Genomic DNA, 23388 nt, shown 5'->3' on the forward strand with positions numbered 1-23388 from the left:
GAAAGAAATGTGCAAATATTAGCTTTTAAAAAGTTCAACTGCTCAGATAGTAAAAACAAACCAACAAACAAAAAACTTTCCTAAATAACAGTTGGATTGAAGAGGAAACTAAAGCAGCAGTTACAGACCATTAAGAAATCAATGACACTTATGGTTACCAAAGGGGAGAGGTGGGGGAGGCATAAATTAGGAGTTTGGGATTAGCAGATACAAGTTACTATACATAAAATAGATAAACCACAAGGTCCTACTGTATAGCACAGGGAACTGTATTCAATGTCTTGTAATAAACTATTATAGGGAAAAAGAGAAATCAATGAAAATGAGAAATGGGCACCTCCAAGTGCCAAGAGTAGGGCACAGCACAGACCACCAGGGTGGGGCTGCACGGGGCCACTTCATTACCTCCACACTGACCCTCCTGTCCTTGTCCACCAGATTGGGCTGTTTATCAGTTATGACAACGCCACCAAGCAGCTGGACACGGTTTATGACATCACACCTGAACTGGCCCAGGCATTTCTGGAGAGAATCAGCTCCTCCAGCTTTGATGTGAGGAATACCTCTACCATCCACAGGCAAGGGGCGTGGGCGTTGGGCCCTTAGAGCTGTTTCCCAAGATGCCCTCTAAGCATCAGCTTCCTCTGAGCAGCAAAAGACCCAGGGAGGAAAGGGAGGTGGCTGGTCCATGTCTTTGGATAGTTCCATGTCTTTGTGCATGTGAGGGAGGTGTTTCCCCAGAGAGACCCCTTTCAAGAGGTTGTGAAGTGGGGAAGAAAACAAATGCTTTTTAAGCATCTCCTATGTGCCAGACATTTTATACAACCTTATCAAGGGCTAAGATTCCAGCTCTGGGCACGAAAATGGAACATTTTAAATAAATCCATTCCAAGGGAAATGTGTAATTTCCAAGAGGTTGGGTTGAGTATTGGAAATAGCTCATGGGTCCCCATATTTGTGAACCCCTTGTTATCCAGACTCTCAGGTGGGGAGCCCTGGGATGAGATCAGCTCTAGAATTTAGTGATTGTAACATGATCCCCCAGAACCATTTCCAGCAGGGGAGGACCAGGAGCTGTACACCTGGTGACCCCAGAAAGGGTTTGAATGTTGGGGGGGGTGTGCAGTGGGGAGGGGTGACGGGCACTGTTCACCCATCTTCTCTCCATCTCCCAGCACTGTCACAGTGCTTCCTCTGACATTACCACATGACCTTACATTTTTCAAAGCACTTGCAGAGAATGTTCTCATATAAAACTCTCACACCTTCTTGCCCTATCCTTAGAAATTTTCACCATTAGCATGGCTCCCATTTTTTTCTATAGTTACACCAAAAATAGCTTAGCGATTAAGAATATGGGACCTGGAACCAGACTTCCTGGGTTTAATCCTGGCTCTGCCAATTACAAGTTGTGTGATCTTGGCCATGTTACTGCACCTCTCTGTGCCTCCATTTTCCCATCTGTAAAATGGGAGCTACTAAGCTGCCTACCTCATTAAGACCCTTGTAAAGATTAAGAACATCTGCACAATATGGGGATATATGTATATGTATAGCTGATTCACTTTGTTATACAGCAGAAACTAACACGCCATTGTAAAGCAATTTTACACCAATAAAGATGTTAAAAAAAAAAAGAACATCTGCAAATAGTAAGTGGTCAAGAAATATTCGTTATCCTTAACATGGTTTTTAATATTCAGTCTTCACTTCTTCTGAGTCTTCTTTTTTCATCAGACACGCTTTCAGATCCTTTCCCTGGCCTGGTTGCTTTCCGGTGGACATGTCTGAGAGTGTCAGTGTCTGATCATGATCGACCAGGTGGTCCAGCCATGCTAAGTTAAGTAGATTTCATACTAATGCTAAGAGCATCCACTGATGAAGTGCTTAGTATCCACCAGGAAGTATGCTAATTAGTTGGTATGCCTTTTCTCATTTAACTCTCACAGTATTCCTCATTCTTTCATTCATCATATTTAAGGAAACCTCCCCATTAAAGGCTTAGAGAGGCAGGGCTACCCTGTACAGTAGTACAGAGTATGCACTGCACAACAATGTGCTGCAGGCTTTCAGAGAAGTTAAGCAACTTGCTACAGGTCAGATGTCTCATAGAGCTGGGCTTCAAACTCCAGTTGGCCTGAAGCTATGTTCTTAACCACTAGATGCAGTGCTCCCCGTTAGACCAGGATTCAAATCCCATCTCTGGGGCTTCCCTGGTGGCACAGTGGTTGAGAGTCCGCCTGCCAATGCAGGGGACACGGGTTCGTGCCCCGGTCCAGGAAGATCCCACATGCCGCCGAGCGGCTGGGCCCGTGAGCCATGGCCGCTGAGCCTGCGCGTCCGGAGCCTGTGCTCCGCAACGGGAGAGGCCACAGCAGTGAGAGGCCCGCGGACCGCAAAAAAACACAAATCCCATCTCTGCTCCTACGTTGTTCTGCCTCTGTGTTTTTTAATTTAAACATTAAATTATTTTATTCAATTCAATAGATTTTTTTTTCATTAAGAAGTTTATTAAAAAGTTTTTTTAACATCTTTATTGGAGTATAATTGCTTTACAGTGGTGTGTTTCTGCTTTATAACAAAGTGCCTCTTGTGTTTTTTCCCTTTTGAAGTCACCATCATCCGGTGAAGTTGGTTATAAAGCACCCTGGAAGTAAACCACTGCCTCAGAGAATCCCCCAGGGTGGACAGACCCCTTATCTCTCAGTGGAAAATTGAGGTTTTTCTGTGGCCAATTGAGCACATGCTTTCCTTGTGCCCCTTATTGCCTCAGGAGGAGAGATGGCAGGGTTGCATGGATCTAGATTTAAGGCCTGGCACCACTACTTGCCTTGGGCAGGTCACTTGATCTCTCTGAGTCTCAGTTGACTCTTCTGTGAAACGGGGCTAATGAGAGCACCTACCCTGCAGGGCTGTGATGAGATAATCCAGGTAAAGGGCTCAGCACAGTACCTGGTATGCGGCAGCTGCTCTGATCGTGACCTCTCGGTTCTAACTGGGGTGGGGCTGCGGCTGTGGCCCCCAGCTCTGTGCCCTCCACCAGCATCCCTTATCTTCTCATACAGGCTGGGGCTGCTGGTTTGTTTCTACGATGACCTGGAGCTGCTGGACGCCGCTGTGGCCCAAGTCCTCCTTCACCAGATGATCAAGTGCAGCCACCTGAGGGGCTTCCAGGCTGGTGTTCAGAAGGTGCAGAAGGGCTACAGGGCCCTGGAGCCTCAGCATCAGTTTCACTAGCCAGAGAAATGGGAAGAACAGTCTTGCCTGGCCTTTGAGAGAAAACATGTAGGGTTTATCAAGATCTAGGTCCAGCCTCGCAGGTGGTATCTCAAACACTGGGATGAGCTTAAAATGGGAAGAAACAACAAAAAACGGTAGGAAAAGCTTGAATAGATCAAAATTCAATCAGAGCGGCCACTTCAAACTTAAATGTGCATAAGGTTGCTTGGGGATCTTAAACGCAGATTTAAGGTCTGGGTGGGGCCCGAGACTCTGCATTTCTAACAAGCTTGCAGGCGATGCTGAAGCTGCTGGGCTGGTGACCATGAGTGGCATAGCGAGGAGATACAGCAGTCGTTCTCGAACCTCGTTCTATGTTAGTGGCACGCCCCTCCCCCAGGCTCTACCCCCCCAGAGATTCTTGTGTCGTTGGTCTGGGCTGTGGCCTCAGATGATTCCAGTGCAGCCAGGGTGGAGAGCACTGGAATGGAATGTATTTGCTGAGTTCCTAGACCAAGGTTTTGGGCCAGTAGACGCATGGGGACTGTCTCATTTCCCTCCTCACTCCATCTCTCTCTCCTTTCTTCCCTTAAAGTCTTAATTCTGCCCGGCTTCTCTCACTTCTTTTTGTCTTTCTCATTGTTTTAATGGAAAAGATGACGTGAGCAGTATTCAAGAAAATTTGATAACATCGTCAATAATTCCACAGCAGTTTCTCACACATCGCAAAACCCTTGGTCCCATTTGGCATTTTACGTAGTAGACATTGTCTTGGTCAGTGCATATTTTTGTTTTCCAGGAAGAGCATCCTTCCCAAGCAAGCTTGGGCAAAAATAAGAAAATAAATGTATTTTAAGGTCACAGGGGTAGCTGTGACCTTAAAGAAGAAAGTCAGATACAGTGAGATATGAGAGAACCCTTTGGATCATCTAGGTCAGTACTCAAACCTGAGGATGCATCAGAATCACCTGGAGGGCTTGTTAAAAGCAGCTTGAAAACATACCCTCATCCAGAGCCTCTGATTCAGGAGGTCTGGGGCGGAGCCTGAGAACCTGCATTTCTAACAACTTCCCAGGTGATGCTGATACCACACTTTGAGAACCACTGCTTTAGGCCTTTTGCAGATGTGGGAGCCGAGCTTTAGGGAAGGGGAGCTGCTGAATTTGGAGAAAGCCAGGAACTGTGACAGCTGTTTCTTTCACTTTACTCTGCTGCCCCCAAGTGGCCATCTAGAACACTTGCGTACATTCGTCTGACATGAAGGTATGGTTCACGCAAGTTCAGGTGTTAAAACGTGAACCGTTCTCATTTTTTTGTACAGAGGTCACGTTGCAGTAGATGAGTTTATCACCTTCTGTACTGGAAGCGGTTGGGAAACACACTTGACTATAACTAGACAGGCATGTTACAAAAAATAATGAAGGGGATCACAGAAATATGAAAACCTGTAACACATAATTTTAAATGAAAAATATAGAGCAGGGGGCTTCCCTGGTGGCGCAGTGGTTGCGCGTCCGTCTGCCGATGCAGGGGGGCCGGGTTCGCGCCCCGGTCTGGGAGGGTCCCACGTGCCGCGGAGCGGCTGGGCCCGTGAGCCGTGGCCGCTGGGCCTGCGCGTCCGGAGCCTGTGCTCCGCAGCGGGAGAAGCCGCAGCGGGGGGAGGCCCGCGTACCACAAAAAAAAAAAAAAAAAAATATATATATATATATATATATATATATAGAGAGAGAGAGAGAGAGAGAGAGAGAGCAGAAAATTGCACTTGTGTTCATGTTGCAACTAAAGATTACATGCCACAGTTTATTTATAAAGGCATAAGAAGTTTTGGAAATATATACACCTAATTGCTAATCATAGTAATTTTTTTGAGGTAAGATTTTCAGGAGACTTTCACTTTCTTGTTACTGTTGAGAATTATTTTTACGTAGATTATATATTATTATGAACCCTCCCCCCCCCAGCTACTGCATGAAAGAAAAGCAGGCATATAGACAGGATATAGAGTTCAAGGTCATAAAAATAAAATAGTTGCTACGGGAGTGTGGCTGAGTTACGGGTGAAGTGAACGAAATTTCCTTCTGCCGTGCTTTCAGGTTGATTTAATAACAAATTAATATTTTAATGACGCATAAAGTGAATTTGTAGCATACGAAAGTCAAGGCCAGAGAAGGTGGTGTTCTCAGTGGGGCTACTCACGGTCTGGGCTTAGCATGAGTCCCTCTCCTTTGGACAGGGCAGGGTGGGTCGAGGGTGCATCCTGGGGTGTAGTCAGAAGAAACCACCGTCTTGCTTGGTATCGACCCTCATCCCCGCTTGCTCCCCTTCTAGCTCAAAGCCGACCTCCTGGAAATTGCCACAGAGAACCAGACCCTCAATGAGACCCTGGGCTCTTTGTCGGATGCAGTCGTGGGCTTGACCCACAGTCAGCTGGACTCCCTGTGCCCTGAGGCTGTGCACGGTGCCATCTCGACCCTCAACCAGGTCTCGGGCTGGGCCAAGAGCCAGGTCATCATCTTGTCTGCCAAATACCTGGCCCATGAGAAGGTCAGTTGGAGCTTGAACTCTATTGTAATGCCCTGAGACCCAAGGGCCAGTTATACACACACAACAGGGGCAGCCAATCAGTAAGAAGATGGTGCCAAGGGGGACTACCCGGGTTCGAATCCTTGGTCTGCCACTTACTAGCTGTGTGACACTGGAGAATTGGCTTAACTTCTCTTGGCCTCAGTGTCCCAATTTGTAAGACGGGGATACAATAGCACCTGTTCCGTAGGATTATGTGAGTCAGCACACGGGAAGAGATTAGAACAACACATGACCTAGGGTATGAGCTCAATGAGTGTTAGCTATCTCTGAGTTAATCATTTAAGCTTTCCAACAACCGTCTGAGGTCAGTAGTGTTATAACTTCCATTTTCCAGGTCATTCATACGAGGCACAGAGTGTAAAAGGGAATTGCCAAGGCCACATGAAAGGGACAGAGCTGGGACTGAACCCAGGGCATCTGGCTTCACATCCTGCTTGCTTCTCTCCCATGCTCACTACTTCCATCATGGTACCATGACCAATGCCCACCCATTCTTACTTTCTGACTCAAGACCAAGGATAGACCATTCATCTTGTCCCTTCAGGACTTCTGGTGCCTTTCGTTTGAAGGCTTTGCAGACCTTCTGTTTTGACCGGGGCCACATGGGTCCACTCTGTGAATTTGATTTTAGGGAGCTGAGGGAGACTTGTCTTGTTCCTCACAGCCCTGGACCAAGAGGCTTGTCTCATTCCTGTGTCCAACTCTTCCTCCAGAGGGGTGAGGTGACTTTTGCTAAGAAGCCAAGAGCTCAAAAGGTTTTGCCTTCTTTGGGGACAGTAAGAGACTGTCCATTCTACAGGGAATAACTACAGGAAACCACTCAACGGTTTTTTGCAGAACCGAGGAATGTCTCTGATTATATTACATCTAGCGTCTTCACTCCAAAGGAGTGGGGGAAAAACCAAGCGTGATTCCTGTTAGAGTGGCCAGCTATAGTTGTATTTTGTCATAAAATATCTGTCCTGAAACACTTCTTTACTTCAACTCAAAGCTTCCACATGAAGGTAGATGAGCGTGGGGCTTTGCCGTGTCAGATGCCAGCCGGTGACATACTGAGGCCAATACTGAGGCCAGTGGGCTTTCTCAAGGTCCCATGAGAGGGGGTGGGCTGGGTAAACTAAGAGTCCCACGACCTACCCGAAGGTTCTTGCCCATCGTTGCCAACGTGGGCCCAGTATCGCATGATGTTCAGATTTTTTTAAAATAAAGCAGAAACTCTAATATGGATTTTTATAAGATTCCTCCAATATTTGAATCTTGTCAGCTAGTTCAGATTACACACAGAAAAGCCCATTGCCTGGTCAGCTGTGGCACATGGATGGCACATTGCTAGTTGTGCTGTGGCCTCAGGTGGCATAGTAATTCCCCCAGTGGTACAGTTACTGGTGTCTTGTGTTTTTTGGTTTTTTTTTAAAGAAGATGTTGGAGGTAGGAGTTTATTAATTTATTTATGTATTTTTGCTGTGTTGGGTCTTTGTTTCTGTGCGAGGGCTTTCTCTAGTTGTGGCAAGCGGGGGCCACTCTTCATCACGGTGCGCGGGCCTCTCACTCTCGCGGCCTCTCGTTGCAGAGCACAGGCTCCAGACGCGCAGGCTCAGTAGTTGTGGCTCACGGGCCTAGTTGCTCCGCGGCATGTGGGATCTTCCCAGACCAGGGCTCAAACCCGTGTCCCCTGCATTAGCAGGCAGATTCTCAACCACTGCGCCACCAGGGAAGCCCATGTGTCTTGTGTTTTGATATTTAACTATCTTTCCTGATGGAAGGAAGGAGGATCTGGGAGGGCAGCTTGTGTCTTGGTCACAGTGGTGCCCCAGCACCCCTCTGGATATTTGGCCTGCAGTAGGGCCTAGTAAGCGTCCGAGTGGTGGAGGTCCGGAGCTGGGCCTCATCCTCCCTGGCCGGTGCCCCTAGGTGCTGTCCTTCTACAACGTCAGCCAGATGGGCGTGCTACTGGCTGGGGTGGGCACCCAGGCCTTCCACGCCATGGACCGCAGGGACCTCATGCAGCTCCTGAGAAGCGCCATCTCCCTGCACGTGTCCGACTTGTCACCTGCCCAGCAGCACGGTGTCTTGAGCAAGGTGAGAGGAAAATGTGTGGTCCGCAGCCCCGGGGCTCACAGAGCGTGTGGTTTTGGGGCTTTGCGAGTGGGCTGTGTCTTTAGGTGGGGTTGTTCTGAACCTGGAGAATGCCTTCTCCTGATGACTACCTTCTCTCCTTTCCAGAAGGAGCTTCTGGGGGTTGTGCCTTATTCTCTCCAGACCCTGGTGCTCTCCCCAGCCAGTCGAATCTGGAAGACTGTTCTTCAATTAGATTTCTTGCTGTAATAATGTGTTAGGAGTTTGGTTTTCAAATGTGAAAATGAATCCTGAATCCCCCCAGTGCTTCTGAACGCCCTTCCTTTCATGCTCGGAAGCCATGTCTATATTCCTCTTTCTCACTTGCAGTGGGTCTTCTGGGTATCCTATTCTGTCAGACCTGCCAGGTGCTATTGTACAATCTGTTAAGAAACCAACCCAAAGGGTTCAACCTAATTTTAACCAACACCTTGCAGATAGCTGTCACGCCTATGGTTAAATTAAAGAGTGTGGGTTTTGGAATAAGACAGACTTGGGCTTAAATCTCAGGTATCGACTTTCAGCCTTACTCGTTAAGCCTCGGTTTTCTTACCTGTAAAATGGGGATAAGGATCATCTCCACCTCCTTGGGTTGCCGAGCAGACCTGATGGATTTTATTGCCAGTGAAGCACTGGCAGAAGCCAGTGAAGCCAGGACAGAGTGCCTGGCCCTCACCCAATGCTCCATGTACCTTCTACAAGGTCGTTATCATGTTTCTTCTCACTTTTGACAGGTGATGGAAGCAGGAGATACCGCCTCGGGCATTGTGGAAATACAAGGGCCTTTCTTTAAGGAAGTGTCTCTCTTTGATTTACGGAGGGAACCTGGATTCAACTCCACAGTCCTGAAAGAGAAGGAGCTCCGGCGGAGTCAGGTACGACTGTGACTCTGAGAGGTGGTGCCTGCGTTTCTGACTGTCTTGTGGGAAAGGTCTGTTCTAAGGTTAACTTGGTAAAAGAAACTTATTTCTTGTGATTAAACTCAGGAGATAGAATACCGCAGCGTTAAGTTAGACGGGACCCGAGTGTGAATTCCGGGGCTGCTGTTTATTAACTTTGGGGTCACTGCTTCTCCTCCCGCGGCCTCAGTTTTCTCATGTGCAAAACCGGGATGATTTCTCATGAGAATCATGCTGGCCAGTGCACTGTACATAAGAGCAGTTATCACTGGGGCCTCCTGGGGAGGGTTGTGCTGTGGAGGCCAACTTGTGGCCTCGGAGCTTCCCCTGACTTGCTTTTCATTCCCTCACTCGTCAGTGCTTGTGGAGCCCCTGCCCCCCAGGTGCCAGGCGCTGTGCGTGGTGCTGGGGACACAGAAGCGAACAAAACGGAGGGAAATCCCTGCCCTCGGGGGGCTTCCATCCTAGCGAGGGAGTCAGTGCGGAAGGTCAGCAATGAAACGTGTGGCCTGTTCGTTGGTAGGTGATTCTGATGATCACTAAGGAGGAAGTAAACCAGGGGGAGGGCCAGGCCTTTTAGGGGGTGGGGAGTGAGCTGTTTAGACAGGTGATCTCGCTGAGCTCACAGAGGTTGTGGAGTGGCCGCTGTGAGGACTGCCTTCTACCCTGGGCAGGAAAGGGAGCTGAGGGGCGTCTAAGAAGGGACAGGATCTGACTTTGGTTTTTGAAGACTCACTCTGGCTGCTGCTTGGGGACTGAGTTGAGGAGAGCAGGGAGGAAACAAAGGGACCAGTTAAGAGGCTACTGCGTACAGTGGCCTGGACCAGGTGGTGGCAATGCAGGTGGTGACCAATGGTCAGATTCTGGTTACAGTTTGAAAGTTAACAGTGACAGAACTGGCTGTCAGATTGGATGCGGGTGTGACAGAGGGGAGGCATCAGGCCTTATGTGCCCATGATCTGTTGCTGGTTACCCACCAGCTCCAGGTTCAGTGGGGTAGCAATTATTTTATTATTTACTCCCATGGTTCCCAAGGCTCTTGCTTAGGGTTGTTCACAAAGTTGGATTCAGCTGGTGGCTGGGCCTGGCGTCTCATTCATGTGTCTGACATCTGGGCTGGGGAGACTCAAAGAGCTGGGGGTGTCTCTGTCTGTTTGGGTGGGGTCTCTCCATGTAGTGGGTTGAACGGTACCCCGCAAAAGTTATGTCCACCCAAAACCTGTCGGTGGGAATGTGACCTTATTTGGAGAAAAGGGTCTTTGAAGATTTAATTGAGGTCTGAAGATGAGATCCTCCTTGATTATCTGAATGGGCCCTAAATCCAATGACAAGTGTCCTTATAAGAGCGGAAGACGCAGACAGCAGAAGAGAAGACAGACTCGAAACACACAGAGGAGAAGGCCACGTGAAGACGGAGTCAGAGACTGGAGGTGTGCAGCCACAAGCCAAGCAGAAGCCACCAGAAGCTGGAAGAGGTGGGGGAAGATTCTCCCCAAGAGCCTTCAGAAGAAACCTAGTCTGCCAACACCTTGATTTTGGACCTCTGGCCTCCGGAGAATAAATTTCTATTGTTTTAGGCCACCAGGTTTGTGGTAATCTGTTACAGCCTTTCTAGGTGTCGAATACTGTCCAGAATGGTGGCTTTGGGCAGCTGGCTTTATAGGGGTGGTTCAGGGTTCCCAAGGTGTGTGTCCCGAGAGAGAGCTGGGAGAAGCTGTCATCTTTGGCGACCTTGGAAGTCAAATAGCATCACTTGTGCTGCGCTCTGTCTGTTGAGGCTGTCGCAAAGCCCCCCACCATGCTACCCACCTCCAGCTATAAGCAGACTCCATCTCTTGATGGGGGGGGTGGCTCTGGAAGCTTCTAGAAGAGCATATTAGGCAGAAAATATGCGATCACTTTGGAAAATATGTCCTGCCACGTATGCTTCCAAAATATTTTTGTCTCAGCAACTGAGCTGATGGAGGTGCCACTTCCTGAGATGGTGGAGACGGTGGGGGGGACCCTGGAACTTGATCCTGTGCCTGAGGAAGTCTCTGGGGCCACACACAGAGTGCCTGGAACTTACCTCCCCTGCTGCTCCTTTCTCCTGGGCTCAGCTGTCATGGCACCGATGCCTCCGCCTAATGCCAGCTCATAGTTTATTCTGTTTAGGGAATTATGTTCAAAGTTTCAGAGTCTATAAAATAGATGAATGTCGTATTTGATCGTATATGCACGTTAGGTGTTCTGTAAAATTACATTCCTTAAAACAGATGACCCCCCCCTGCCTACTAGGCCTTGCTCTCCTGGGGGCCCACCTGGGAGGGCTTGAGGGGGGAGCTTTTGGGAGGAGGACTTACTTTACTGATGGAACTTTCTAGCCCATCCTGGTCTATTCATCCGTCTGTTTTGTTTCCTGGGATGCCGTGTGTTCAGAAACAGCAGGTGGGCATGAAAATAGGGGCTCTAGGGGGTCCTCAACTGGGCAGCGGCTTCTTAGAGCACATGAAGTAAACTTCCAGGCTTGCTGCCCTGGCTTTGCTCCTCATTCACCTCCTGGAGCACCGGGTCACCTGGGGTGTGAGAGCATGGACTCTGCAATTACCTGACACCAGGTCAAGTCCCAGCTCTGCCGCTTAGCAATTGTGTGGTTCTGGGTAAGTAACAGTGCCTCCATTTTCCCATCTGTAAAATGGGAGCATAGGACTCGTCACGGTAGGTGAGTGCTCCATCTCCGTGGCAATCATTCTCTTCCCTCAGGCCTTGTTCCTGTTTGAGCTTCTGTCAAAGACAACCAGGAGGCCCGAGGAGCTCTTGAGGTAAGCCTGGGGCTGACGAGCCCTCTGGAGTCTCCCTCCTGAGGAGCCTATTACCCAGGAGGGAGAGTTGGACAGTCCTTCCTGCAGCTGGTGTGTCAGATCAGATCTGCCTTTGCTTGATCCTTCTTTCCTCTTCCCTACTCCCCTTTTCTCCTGGGTCCCTGTTTTGTTCTGTAGCGCAGGGCAGCTGGTCAAAGGTGTGATGTGCTCCCACATTGAGGCCATGAGCGTGGACTCCTTTCTGGCTCATTTCCAGCATTTTGAGAACAACTTCTCTCTGCTTTCACCGTATCAGGTACCCTCGAAGCACTTCCTTGTTTCTAATTCTCTCTCCCTACCCGGTCGCTGGGTGGATTAACTGTGGTGTCTTAAGATACTTGTGCCAGGATCATACTGATGCAAGTGATGATATGGGGCCAAATACTGAGCCAGGTTTTCTCCAATTTCTTTTTTAAAAGCTCCGCATACCTATGTCTCTACAGCCAGAATTTCAGTAGATTGGCTATTCTATACCCAGATTTGAACCCCAAAATTCAGTTGGAAGGGATACCGTTTTGCATGTTCACAATTATGCTTTCCTGGGCCTGCAGGTCATACCCTCATCTAACTTTCATACCCTTTCCAGAGGTAGCCTAGAATGGAAATAGTCCTCTAGAGAATTTAATTTTTCATTTAAAACTTCATTTTCCAAATAGTTAAGGAGACTCTTTAACCCTTTGGGGAGACCAGAGGCAGTGACTGACTTTCACTATATCTAAGTAAGTAAAAGCGGGCCTTGGGGGCAGCTTTGGACTTGGGAGTGCAAACGGTCGGCTGTACAGAGTCTGAGAGGGTGAGCAGGTGGCCTGGTGCATTTCAGATCTAAATGAAAAGTTTCCAAACAATGACTTTTCTTCCCGAGAGCCAGGAAGGGAAAAGCCGGGTGGCCGCTCCGCGGCATGTGGGATCCTCCCAGACCGGGGCGCGGACCCGGTTCCCCTGCATCGGCAGGCGGACGCGCAACCACTGCGCCACCAGGGAAGCCCCTATAATCCTTTGAGATCATTAGAGGAACATGCAAATTTTTAATGAAGCCTGTCATTCCCTCCGATTGTTCATTCTATCAGTGGTTCTCAAACTCGAGCTTGCATCAGCATTGCCTGGAAGGCTTGTCCACTGGGTATAACATTTCAGTTTTGGTGGATGAATAAGTTGTGGAGATGTGCTGTACAACACAACACCTGCAGTTAACAATATGGTGTCTGCATTTCACAATTCGCTAAGAGGGTTGCTCTCAAGTTATGTGCTCTGTCCACAAAAACCAAAACAAAGGGACAGGAGGACACTTTGGGAGCTGTTGGCCATGCCTATTACCTTGATTGTGGTGGTGGTATCACGGATGTTTGCATATGCCCAACTCATCAAAGTGTATGCATTAAATATGTACAGTTCTTTGTATTATTGATTATACCTCAATAAAACTGTTAAAAAATCAGAGATTGCAGAGCCCCACTTGCAGAGTTTCCCTGGGGTTTCTGGGGTGAAGCCTGATACTTTTCATTTCTAATGGTTCCCTGGTGAGAACCACTGAACTATATTAAAAGCCTTGCCCAGGAAGGGTGGGAAGCAGGTTATTTCTGAAACCTGGACCTTGGTGTGGCTGTCTCCTTCCACTCATCAAACTGATGCAATGGATGGAGTTCAGGCCAGCTTTGAGGAAGACCTACATGTTCAAACAGGAAGAGTTGTCCCAATAAAGCTCCTTACCTGATTTTGCCCGGTTCTCAGAACCTTGAAATACCAGTTAATTAGAAAATTCTCCTTTATTGTTTATCTTTTTGCTGAAAGCACATTATTATAAAACAAAACAATAGAGAGAAAGTAAAGTTTCTCCCAGAGCATGGTTTTCAACAGGGGACCATTTGGCCATATCTGGAGACACCTTTGGTTGTCACACCTGGGGGAGATGCTACTGGCACCTAGCAGGTAGAGGCCAGGGATGCTACTTAACATCCCATAATGCAGAGGACTGCTCCTGCAATGCAGAGTTATCCTGTCCAAAATGTCAGTAGTGCTGAGGCAGAGAATCCCTGCTCCAGAAGTAACTACAAAGTTTGCTATTGACTTGGAGAATTTTTGGTATATATAGAACATATCTACATGTAATGTAAGAAACACAAATGAGCTCATACCATACACAATGTTCTGTTTAAATGTGTATAATGCGCGCGTGCGCGCGCACACACACACATACACACACACATGCCCACACATAAATCTGCCGTATGGAAACAAAGTAGTTGCATAGTATTCCATTGTATGGCTATACCATAATTTACTTAACCAGTCCCCTACTGCTGTATACTAAGGTTACATCTCACTTGCTTGCAGTTATAAATAAAACTGTGGTGAGCCTTCTCAGACTTAAATTTTTGTGTGCAGCTTGTTATTGCCTCAGTTTTCTCATCCATAAATTGGGTGCAGTAGTGTTACCTACACTGTAGGGTGTTCTGTTTAATAAGTGAACGTATGTAAAGCACTTAGAACAGTGCCTGACACACCGAAAGCACAGTCTGTGTTTGCCCTTGTTATTATTGGACTAAATTCCTGGAACTGCTTTAATCTTTTAGATTAATTGTTTGGCGTGGAAATACTGGGAAGTTTCCAGGTCCTCTATGCCACCCTTCCTCTTGGCTACACTCCCGTAAGTGAACATCAGTCTCCCTTTCTGGCTCAGCAATAAGATCGGCAGGTGTCACCAAAGCCAAAGTGATCCTCTCTTCCTGGGTGTTGGTGAGGAAACAGGGGCAAGTGGACAGTGCCTTCAACAGTTAAGTCCTTGAGAATCAGGATTTAAATTCTGAGCCTCACGTTGATATTTTAGACAGACTCTCTTGCTTTTTCTTGTTATCTAAAAACCAAAGCCAAAGCAACCTGAGCCTGAATGAGTGAGTGCCAGTGAAGCAGGTCACATCTGGGCTGGCCTCACAGCTGTGTCCAGGCTCCAGGGGAGTCAGGGCTGATGGGGGCAGTGAGGACTTCTCCTGGTATGTGTGGGTGTTCAGGCATGGGGAGCAGCCCTGCTTTTTAAATATGGTCTGGACACTGTTTCTCTCTTTTTCCCTTTATTTCCCTCTCCCTTCTCTTGCTGCCATTGTCTTCATTGAATTAAAAATATTTATTGAGTGCTTACTACATACTAAGCTCTCAGAGATAAGTAAATTTTCCCCTTATAAGATCTTACAGTCTCATGGAGGAAAAACAGACAAGCAGGAAGCCAATTGTAATATCAAGTTGATATTTGGTTGAAAGTGACAGAACCTTGACTCAAACTGGCTTAGGCAATAAAAGGTAATTTTGGATTCAGGAAAGTCCAGGGATGGACTTCAGGCATGGCTGGATCCAGGGGCTCAAATGAGAAGGGGAGAAAGGTCAGGGAGGGCTTGTGTGACGCCTTGGGGTGTTTTACTTGTATTCTGGGAGAGATCATCACCACTGTCCATATAAAGGATGGAGTGCAGGGGGCCTGGCTGGAAGGAGAGAGACAGTGGAGGCTTATTTCTGTAAACTTGACCTTGGCATGGCTGTCTTCTTCCACACATCCATGTCTCAGCTCAAATAGTACTTCCTTCAAAGGGGCTCTCCTGGCTGTTCCCATATCATTCTCCATTACAGAGCCATTTAATTTTCTTCCTTACATTCATCACTAGCTGAAATGATCTGTTTTATTAACTGGTTTATGTGTTTCTTCCCCCTACAGCATCCCAAGGGTAGGGACCTTCCCCTCATGTCTTGTTCTTGGTCGTAGCTGGTGCCCAGCACAGTGGTTGGCATGCAGCAGATGCTCTGTATATATCTGCCGAATGAATGAATGAAGAAATCAATAAGATGGTGAAACTAGGACTGGGGAGGCGAGAACAGATTTGAGTAATATTAAGATGCTAGCAAGGACAGATTTGGGGATAAAGAGACAAAGGATTCTGGGATGGCAGAGAGGAGGCAGAACATGTTTGGGGAAGGAGGTTGAATTTGCTTTGGGAACAGTCAGATGGCCATGATGCCACATGGGTCCAGAGCAGTCTTTCTCAACTTTTATTTCATTATTGCCTCCCAAAGGAGAAAAACTCAATTTCTCCCTAATGAGAGAAATTACAAGGAGTGAGATTTTGTTGAGTAGTGTTGAGCTTTGGCGGATCACAAATCATTGTAATAACTAAGATTCCCTGCCCCCATCCCTCCCTCTCCCTGAACCAGTTTCTCCCCACGGGGGTGATATTGCTCCTGCTGAGAATATACGGTCAAGAGCTTGGACTGGGGTTGACAGAACTGGGAGTCATTTCTCTTACTTTCTCTACTCTCTCCTTCTCGTCTTTTCCCCTCGACTTTGTTTTATTCTCTCTTCTCTTTGTCTCTTTCTTCTTCTACTTTTTCATTTCCTTTCTCTTCATCTCCCCACAACCAGTCCACCAGCCAACCTCTGTTTATGGAGGTCCTATTTTCTGATCAGTGCTGCTGGGTCATGGAAGAAGAGCATGATGGGAAGCTTGTTTCCCACCTGCAGGAGAAGAGCATTACGCGAAGTTTGTTTCCCACCCACAAATTAGGAAAATGATGGGTGGGAGGCTTGCTACCTGCCCAAAGGAGACAGAACATCTCTGGGGAGAACCAGCATTTAAGGAACACCCCTGTGATAAGCTCTTGGGCATACAGACCCTGATTTCAGGGGCAGATACAGAGCAGCCACTGTTTTCCTTCCCTCATTCTCTCCATCTCTCTCCAGGGCTCGCTACCTGGCTTCTGTCCCAGCCTCCCAGTGTGTGCCCTTTCTGATCAGCCTGGGGAAGAGTCAGTTGGACTCCTTGGTTTTAGATTCCCACAAAAAGAATTCAGTGCTCAAGAAAGTACAGCAGTGCCTGGTAAGGAAACTCTTCCTGGGTGACACTTTTTCACTGGTGTCCCTTTCCCCTCCAGGTATCTGTGGCCATCCTGGGGAGCCCTCAGGGGATCTGGCTGGGCTCTCAAGTCTGATGTGATGGCCAGAAGTCTGACTTGTGGGTCTTAAAACCGGCTCTGAAACCACTGGGTGGAACACTCTTGACTACTGGTTCTGGGGACTGCCATTCTGGGGCCTGAATGTTGGGAGGCCGCTCTGGAGGACTGGAAGGAGCACAGTACACAGAGTGTGGGTTCTAGACACATCTCTGCCAGTGCTTGGTTATGTGGCTTTGGACAGGTCACTTCCCCTTCCCGAGCCTCAGTCTCCTCATCTGTAAGATGGGTGCTATAGCACTTTATTCATGGAGTATTGAGGACGTGAAATAGGTAATATATTGTTTAATGCAAAGGCCCAAAGGGCAGAGGTGACAGTTTCTTTATCTTGAAAAAGTGGATGATATTAGTACTTACCTTTTTTTTTTTTTTTTTTATAGTACTTACCTCTTAAGGTTACTTTGAAGATGAATGGATTAAGGCATGGAAACACTTAGAACAGTGCCTGGCACATAGTAAGCACTCGATAAACGTTAGCTATTTTTGTCATTTTGAGAAAGAGCTCTGGAGGCTCTCAAGGGCCGTCCAAACTTTGAAGTGCTGTTTTTATTATTGCAGTACTATCATTATACTGGTTACTGAACTCTGAGGTGGTATCAGAGCGATCACCGCGAGGCTGACCACAGCCTCACTGAGTGAATGCTCACAACGTACAAGTCTTCCACCCACACTCGCCCCCCGTGGGGTCCCCCAGACTTCTGAGGCCGGCACCCCTGGGGTAAACTTAGGCCCCATGCCTTCTCTGCAAGTCCATGGCAGGGTAGACGATTCAGATCCTGGAACCTTTACGAGGTTTGGGGTCAGGCAGTGTTTTACGGGATCACGATCTTGAGCCCCACTGGACCTTTCCACCAGCTCTGCTTGTTGGTTCCAGAATGACTCTGTTGCTGATGAGTACACCGTGGACATCCTGGGAAACTTGCTCTGTCACTTGCCAGCGGCCGTCATCCACCGTGGGGTGTCCCCCAGGGCCTGGGCCACTGCCCTGCACATCCTCAGAGACTGCCTGGACCTCAGCCCCCAGCAGAAGGTGGCAGTGAGGCTCAGGCTCTTGGAACAGCACGGGTGAGGAGGGCCCGGCTCGGCTCCAGGGCTGGGGTAGGGGTGCTGGCGAAGGGGAACCCAGCCCTGGCTCTCCTGCCTCAGAGCAGTCTCTAACTTAGGACGAGGTTAGACGCTTAGATTTATTCTGGAAACATGACCTTTCTTCTTTTGGCCTCAGATTCCCTGTAAAGTGAGAATGGTAGCTGTTCTGCAGGCCTCACGTGGTTGTCACCAATACATCTTGGCTTGTGGAAAGGGAAAGAGTTTCAAAAAGATGGCACTTTACAAATGCATGGAGGTGTTATTATTATTTTTTTTTTTGTGAAAGAACACCACCAATAATAATAATGCAAATAACCGAGGCACTGTCAGCTCTGGGTGAGTGAGAGCTCCCTGGGTGAAAAGAGAGCTGTTCTTTCCCATGCAGAGTTTTCTGAAGTTAGGTCAGATATTTGAGTAGGGCCTAGATATCGGTCAACGGTTAGACGGCAAATGTTTTTGGAGTAATTACTGTGTCCCAGACACTTACTGTTATATAGAGTTTAAGAGCTGGGACTTGGGAGCTGGACTCCTTGGGTTAAATTTTTCTACCGTCTACTGTCTGTGTGATCTGGGAAAAGATACTCAGTCTTTTGCATTTTATTTTTGCATCTGTAGGATGGGGACAGTGAGAGTCCCCATAGGGCTGTTGTGATGATTAGCTGAGTTAATGCATTAAGTGTTAAAGCACTTACAACAGTGCCTGGCATGTAGTACTGAGTATGTGACAACAGCATTATGACTAGGAATGAAGATACAGTGGTTATTATTAAGTGTGGCTCCTGCCCTCATGGAACTTACAGTCTGTTGGGATAATATCGTTAATCAAAGAGTTAAGGGGAGGCTTTTTGGCCGGGGGTGGTTTGCCTTGGTCCTAGGAGAAGGGTTATCATTGCTAATTGGGCAGACCTCCTTTAGAGATATCCTAGTGTGAGGCACTTCCCTGTAGACATTTGAGGTCTCCATAAGAACAACAGTGGATCCTGGGTCAGTGCTGTTATTGTTCTGCCAGGCTCAAGAGGAATTTCATCTTGCTCTAGGAGGAGACGATTATGGTAATTTAAAAGGAGCAAATATATCTTTACTGTTCTGTTGAGAAAAGGGAGGAAGGAAACACTCTGATGCAAATGACAGAAATTCAGTAGCTCAATTCACACTAAAACATGGGAGTTTACTGAGTTTAGAAATGGATGGGACTTCAGGCATGGCTGGATCCAGGGACTCAAATGATGTCATCAGGAATATGTTCCTCCCACCTCTCAGCTCTGTATTCTTGGTTGTGGCCTTTATTTTCTCCATTTGGTGAGAGGAATGGCCTCCAATATCCTTTTTACTGCTAGAGATGCCAGAAGAAAGAGAGAGCTTCTCTAGTAGTTCCAGCACAATTGCCAGGGATGACTCTGATTGGTCCGCTTGCATCACATGTCTATTTTCTTGGTTAGGGACGTGGGACCAAGTGATTGACAGCCTCTCCAGGTATAAAAATAATCTTTTCCAAAAAGAAAAAGATGCTGGGGGACAAGGACAAGTGCGTGATGTTTCCATTTACTGCTTATTATCTCTCCTTAGACTCCCCCAGAACTGGACAGCTGAGACTACAAAGGATTTGGGACCCTTTCTAGTACTTTTCTCAGGAGATGAATTAAGTTCTGTTGCCACAAAGGTACCTCTGTGTTCTATCTTTAGAAGGCTGAGGGAGTTTGAAGGGGAGAGAAAGTGTGGTTAGTTATATTCCCTTGAGTTTGATGCCAGTTTGTATTTCTGGAAACTTCCTGCCTGCCTCAAAGAGCTCAGGTGTTTCCAGCTCCACTCCAGGATGCCCAACGTTCAGGAAAAGGGAGTGAGGCAGCCGCTAAATGAGCTCAGGGTCTTTCACTTGGCTTCCAGGCAGATGTGTACAGGCTGGGATCTGTCACTTAGCTGCCACTCTGCTATCTGTGTGCTTCCCACATGCATGCCTGTTCGAGGGCTTACACCCACCAGCGCCATATGCACACGCATTGTATGTGTCCAGTGTGTGCAATCACATGGGCAAACATATTTAATCCAAAACCAAATCTTTATTGAGCACTGCCTTTGGGGGTAACATTATACTTGGAGTATCTCTCCAAGAGTTAGACAAGGCCAAGAGGCATGCCAGATGAGCACGTACTAGTCAGCTTCTGCTGCGTAACAAAGCCACACAATCTCACCGGCATGCAACAAGAAGCATTTATTTCTTGCTGACTGGTCTGTTGGTCTGGGACACTGAGTTTGCCTCTAGGGCTAGGCTACCTGGAGCTTATTCTTCTCACAGTGAAAGTCTGAAACTCTAGAAGAGGGAGTGCAAAGTGAAGTTTTCCTTAAGGCCTGGGCTGGAAAATGGCCTGCTGTCACTTTCTATCGTTCAAAGCAAGTCACATGAGAAAGCCCACCTCAGTGGGGCAGGAAGTCTCCTCCATGCAGGCGGAGGGTGGGGTAGGAGGGGATGTTTGCTGAACAAGAGTTAGATCAACCACAAAGCACATCCATACACCCTCACCCCTGTACTCACACACGCAAGATGTATGTTGTCATACACGCTCAGGGGGCCTGAACACCTGGCACGTCACCCAGGTTCACACATGCACAGCAACATTCCAGTGTCCGGTCATGATAAAATCATCTCCTGGGGTGTCCAAACCTAGAGTCATAAGCAGCAGCTGCATATATCTTAAATGCTTATCTAATCTTTTTTAAAAAATCAGCTTTTGAAATCGAAAAAGTCTTGTATCAACATGGTTAAATCTCAGAAACACAGTGTACGGAAGTTGCAAAAAAATACGTACAGTAGGATACGAAGTAAATAAATAAATACTAGTTAATTTTAAACACATGCAAAACAATGCCATATGTAAGAGAACTTTAAAAGTACATGAGAATGGTTAATTATCAAATATCAAATTCAGGGTGACAGTTACTTCTGGGGAAGGAGGGAGGCCAAGGGTGGGGGAGGGAGCTATCAATTATATTTGTGATGTTTTATTTCTTAAGCTGGGCTCTGGGCACATGGGTGCTTTGTTGTATTATTCTCTCTCCTTTTTGTTTTAATGCCTGAAATGTTTAATAGAACAAGTAATACATGCGCCTGGTTAGAAAATCCCAGCTATACCAAAGGCTGTAGGATGAGAAGTTTCTCGCCCCACATTTCTAGGTTCCTAGCTTCTCTCCTCAGCAGCAGTTGCTGTTCCCAGATTCTTCTGCATCCTTTCTGGAAAATCTTCCTCCTGCCTTTACATGTTCTCCCTTTAAAAATACAAAATGGAAAATACTCTGCTGTGCAATTTGCTCTTTAGAAGTTAACTATCTTAGAGCAGTTTTGCTTGTGACCTTAGCTGCACATGGGAATCACCGGGGAAATTCTAAAAGGGACAGACACATGGACCCCACCCCAGACCAATGGTCTCAGAATCTCTAGGGCAGGGCCCGGGTGTCTGTGGGTTTCCTAGGTGCTTCTCACCTACAGCCTGGGCTGGGAACTACTGGCTTAGACTGTGACTCTGATTCTGAAGATTAGAATAGAAGGAGGAACTGTAAAACCCAGCGACTTTTGGGGCACACTCTTTTGGTGACTGGGACACAGAGACACACAGCTATAGGGAAGCGTTTGATGAGTTCTCTAGACTCTTGGATAGATTACCAATAATATCCTGAGCTTGACAAAGTGCATCAGCTCTAGATGAGAAATGGCACCTTCTCCAGGGCAACCAGAGGCCCCCTCGTTGCTAGTCTTCACCTAGAACTCAGAGATAACTCTTTCCTCCTCCTTTTATACACATAAATTTTAACAAAAATTAACAAACAGTACCAACCCCCAAAGACATAGGCATACATACATTCTATAGATGTTATCAGATGGTAATGATGCGCCATCTAACAGTCTCACAGAGAAATAAGTATGCATATTTCCTACATCTTGGCCGGCATTAGGTATTATCACTTTATTTTATTATTGACAATCTGATGGGTGAAAAACAATATATACTTATGTCATTGAACACATATTGGATTAGTACTGAGATTGGATATTATTTTATATGATTCTTTGTAGAGACTAGTTGGGCTAGGGATTAAATTTATATGAGAAGCTGCTACAAGCATACCTCGGAGATATTATGGGTTGGGTTACCGACCACCGCAATAAAGTGAACATTGCAATAAATCAAGTCACATGAGTTTTTTTGGTTTCCAAGTGCATATGAAAGTTATGTTTACACTGTACTGTAGTCTATTAGTGTGCAATAGCATTACGTCTAAAAAAACAGTGTAAATTCATTAATTAACAAATACTTTATTGCTAAAAAAATGCTAACCATCATCTGAGCCTTCAGTGAGGTGTAATCTTTTGCCAGTGGAGGCTCTTGTCTCGATGTTGATGGCTGCTGTCTGATCAGGATGGTGCTTACTGGGGTGGCTGTGTCAATTTCCTAAGATAGGACAGTGCAGTTTGATGCATCAAGTGACTCTTCCTTTCATTAATGATTCCTCATTGCATCAAACCTGCAATGCTGTTTGATAGCATTTTACCCGCAGTAAAACTGCTTTCACAACTGGAGTCAGTCCTCTCAAACCCTGCTGCTGCTTTATCAACTAAGTTATGATTATGTAATATTCTAAATCATTTGTTCTCATTTCAACAATCTTCACCAGGAGTAGTTCCATCCCAGGAAACCACTTTCTCTGCTCATCCATAAGAAGCAACTCCTTACCCATTAAAGTTTATGAGATTGCAGAAATTCAGTCACATCTTTAGGCTTCACTTCTGTTTCTAGTTCTCTTGCTATTTCCACCACATCTGCAGTTACTTCCTCCAGTGATGTCTTGAACCCCTCAAAGTCATCCATGGGGGTTGAAATCAACTTCTTCCAAACTTCTGTTAGTATTGATGTTTTGACCTCTTCCCATGAATCACAGATGTACTTAATGGCATCTAGAATGGTTACTCCTTCCCAAGAGGTTTTCGATTTACTTTGCCCAGATCCATCAGAGGAATCATTACTTATGGCAGCTATAGTCTTAAGAAATGTATTTCTTAAATAATAAGACTTGAAAGTGAAAATTATTCCTTGATCCATGGGCTACAGAATGGATATTGCATTAGAAGGCATGAAAACAACATCAATCTCATTGGACATCTCCATCAGAGCTCTCGGGTGACCAGGTGCATTGTCAATGAGCAGTAATGTTTTGAAAAGAATCTTTTTTTTTCTGAGCAGTAGGTCTCAATAGTGGGCTTAAAATATTCAGTAAACCATGTTGTAAACAGATGTGCTATCATCCAGGCTTTACTTTATCATCCAGCACAGGCAGAGTAGATTTAGCATAATTCTTAAGGGCCCTAGGATTTTGGGGATGGTAAATGAGCATTGGCTTCAACTTAAAGTCACCAACTGAATTAGCCCCGCTAAGGAGAGAATCAACCAGTCCTTTGAAGCTTTGAAGCCAGGCATTGACGACTTCTCTCTAGCTATGAAAGTCCTAGATGGTATCTTTTTCCAATATAAGGCTGTTTAGTGTAGCCATCTTTGTTAATTATCTGAGTTATATCTTCTGGATAACTTGCTGCAGCTTCTACATCAGCACTTGCTGCTTCATCTTGAACTTTCATGTTATAGAGATGGCTTCTTTTCTTAAGCCTC

General features: G+C 46.7%; 1 protein-coding gene across 4 annotated transcripts in view; it reads left to right on the top strand.

Annotated features, from left to right (window-relative positions):
* LOC102990781 (otoancorin) overlaps nt 1–23388 on the top strand; it is a 48442-nt gene that overhangs the window by 1898 nt on the left and 23156 nt on the right. For 3 of the 4 annotated variants that reach the window (XM_055090763.1, XM_055090764.1, XM_055090765.1), the window contains exons 2-12: nt 439–552; nt 3066–3189; nt 5548–5763; nt 7717–7884; nt 8655–8795; nt 11562–11620; nt 11798–11915; nt 14230–14303; nt 16380–16515; nt 17523–17713; nt 19301–19394. In XM_055090763.1, the coding sequence (XP_054946738.1) occupies nt 458–552; nt 3066–3189; nt 5548–5763; nt 7717–7884; nt 8655–8795; nt 11562–11620; nt 11798–11915; nt 14230–14303; nt 16380–16515; nt 17523–17713; nt 19301–19394 (1416 nt within the window). In that variant the 5' untranslated portion in view covers nt 439–457. The remainder of the gene's footprint in view (nt 1–438; nt 553–3065; nt 3190–5547; nt 5764–7716; nt 7885–8654; nt 8796–11561; nt 11621–11797; nt 11916–14229; nt 14304–16379; nt 16516–17522; nt 17714–19300; nt 19395–23388) is intronic. The other variant, XM_055090766.1, reaches the window with a different exon arrangement.

The sequence above is a fragment of the Physeter macrocephalus genome, chromosome 14 (assembly GCF_002837175.3).
Source record: "Physeter macrocephalus isolate SW-GA chromosome 14, ASM283717v5, whole genome shotgun sequence".
Taxonomy (NCBI): Eukaryota; Metazoa; Chordata; class Mammalia; order Artiodactyla; family Physeteridae; genus Physeter; species Physeter macrocephalus.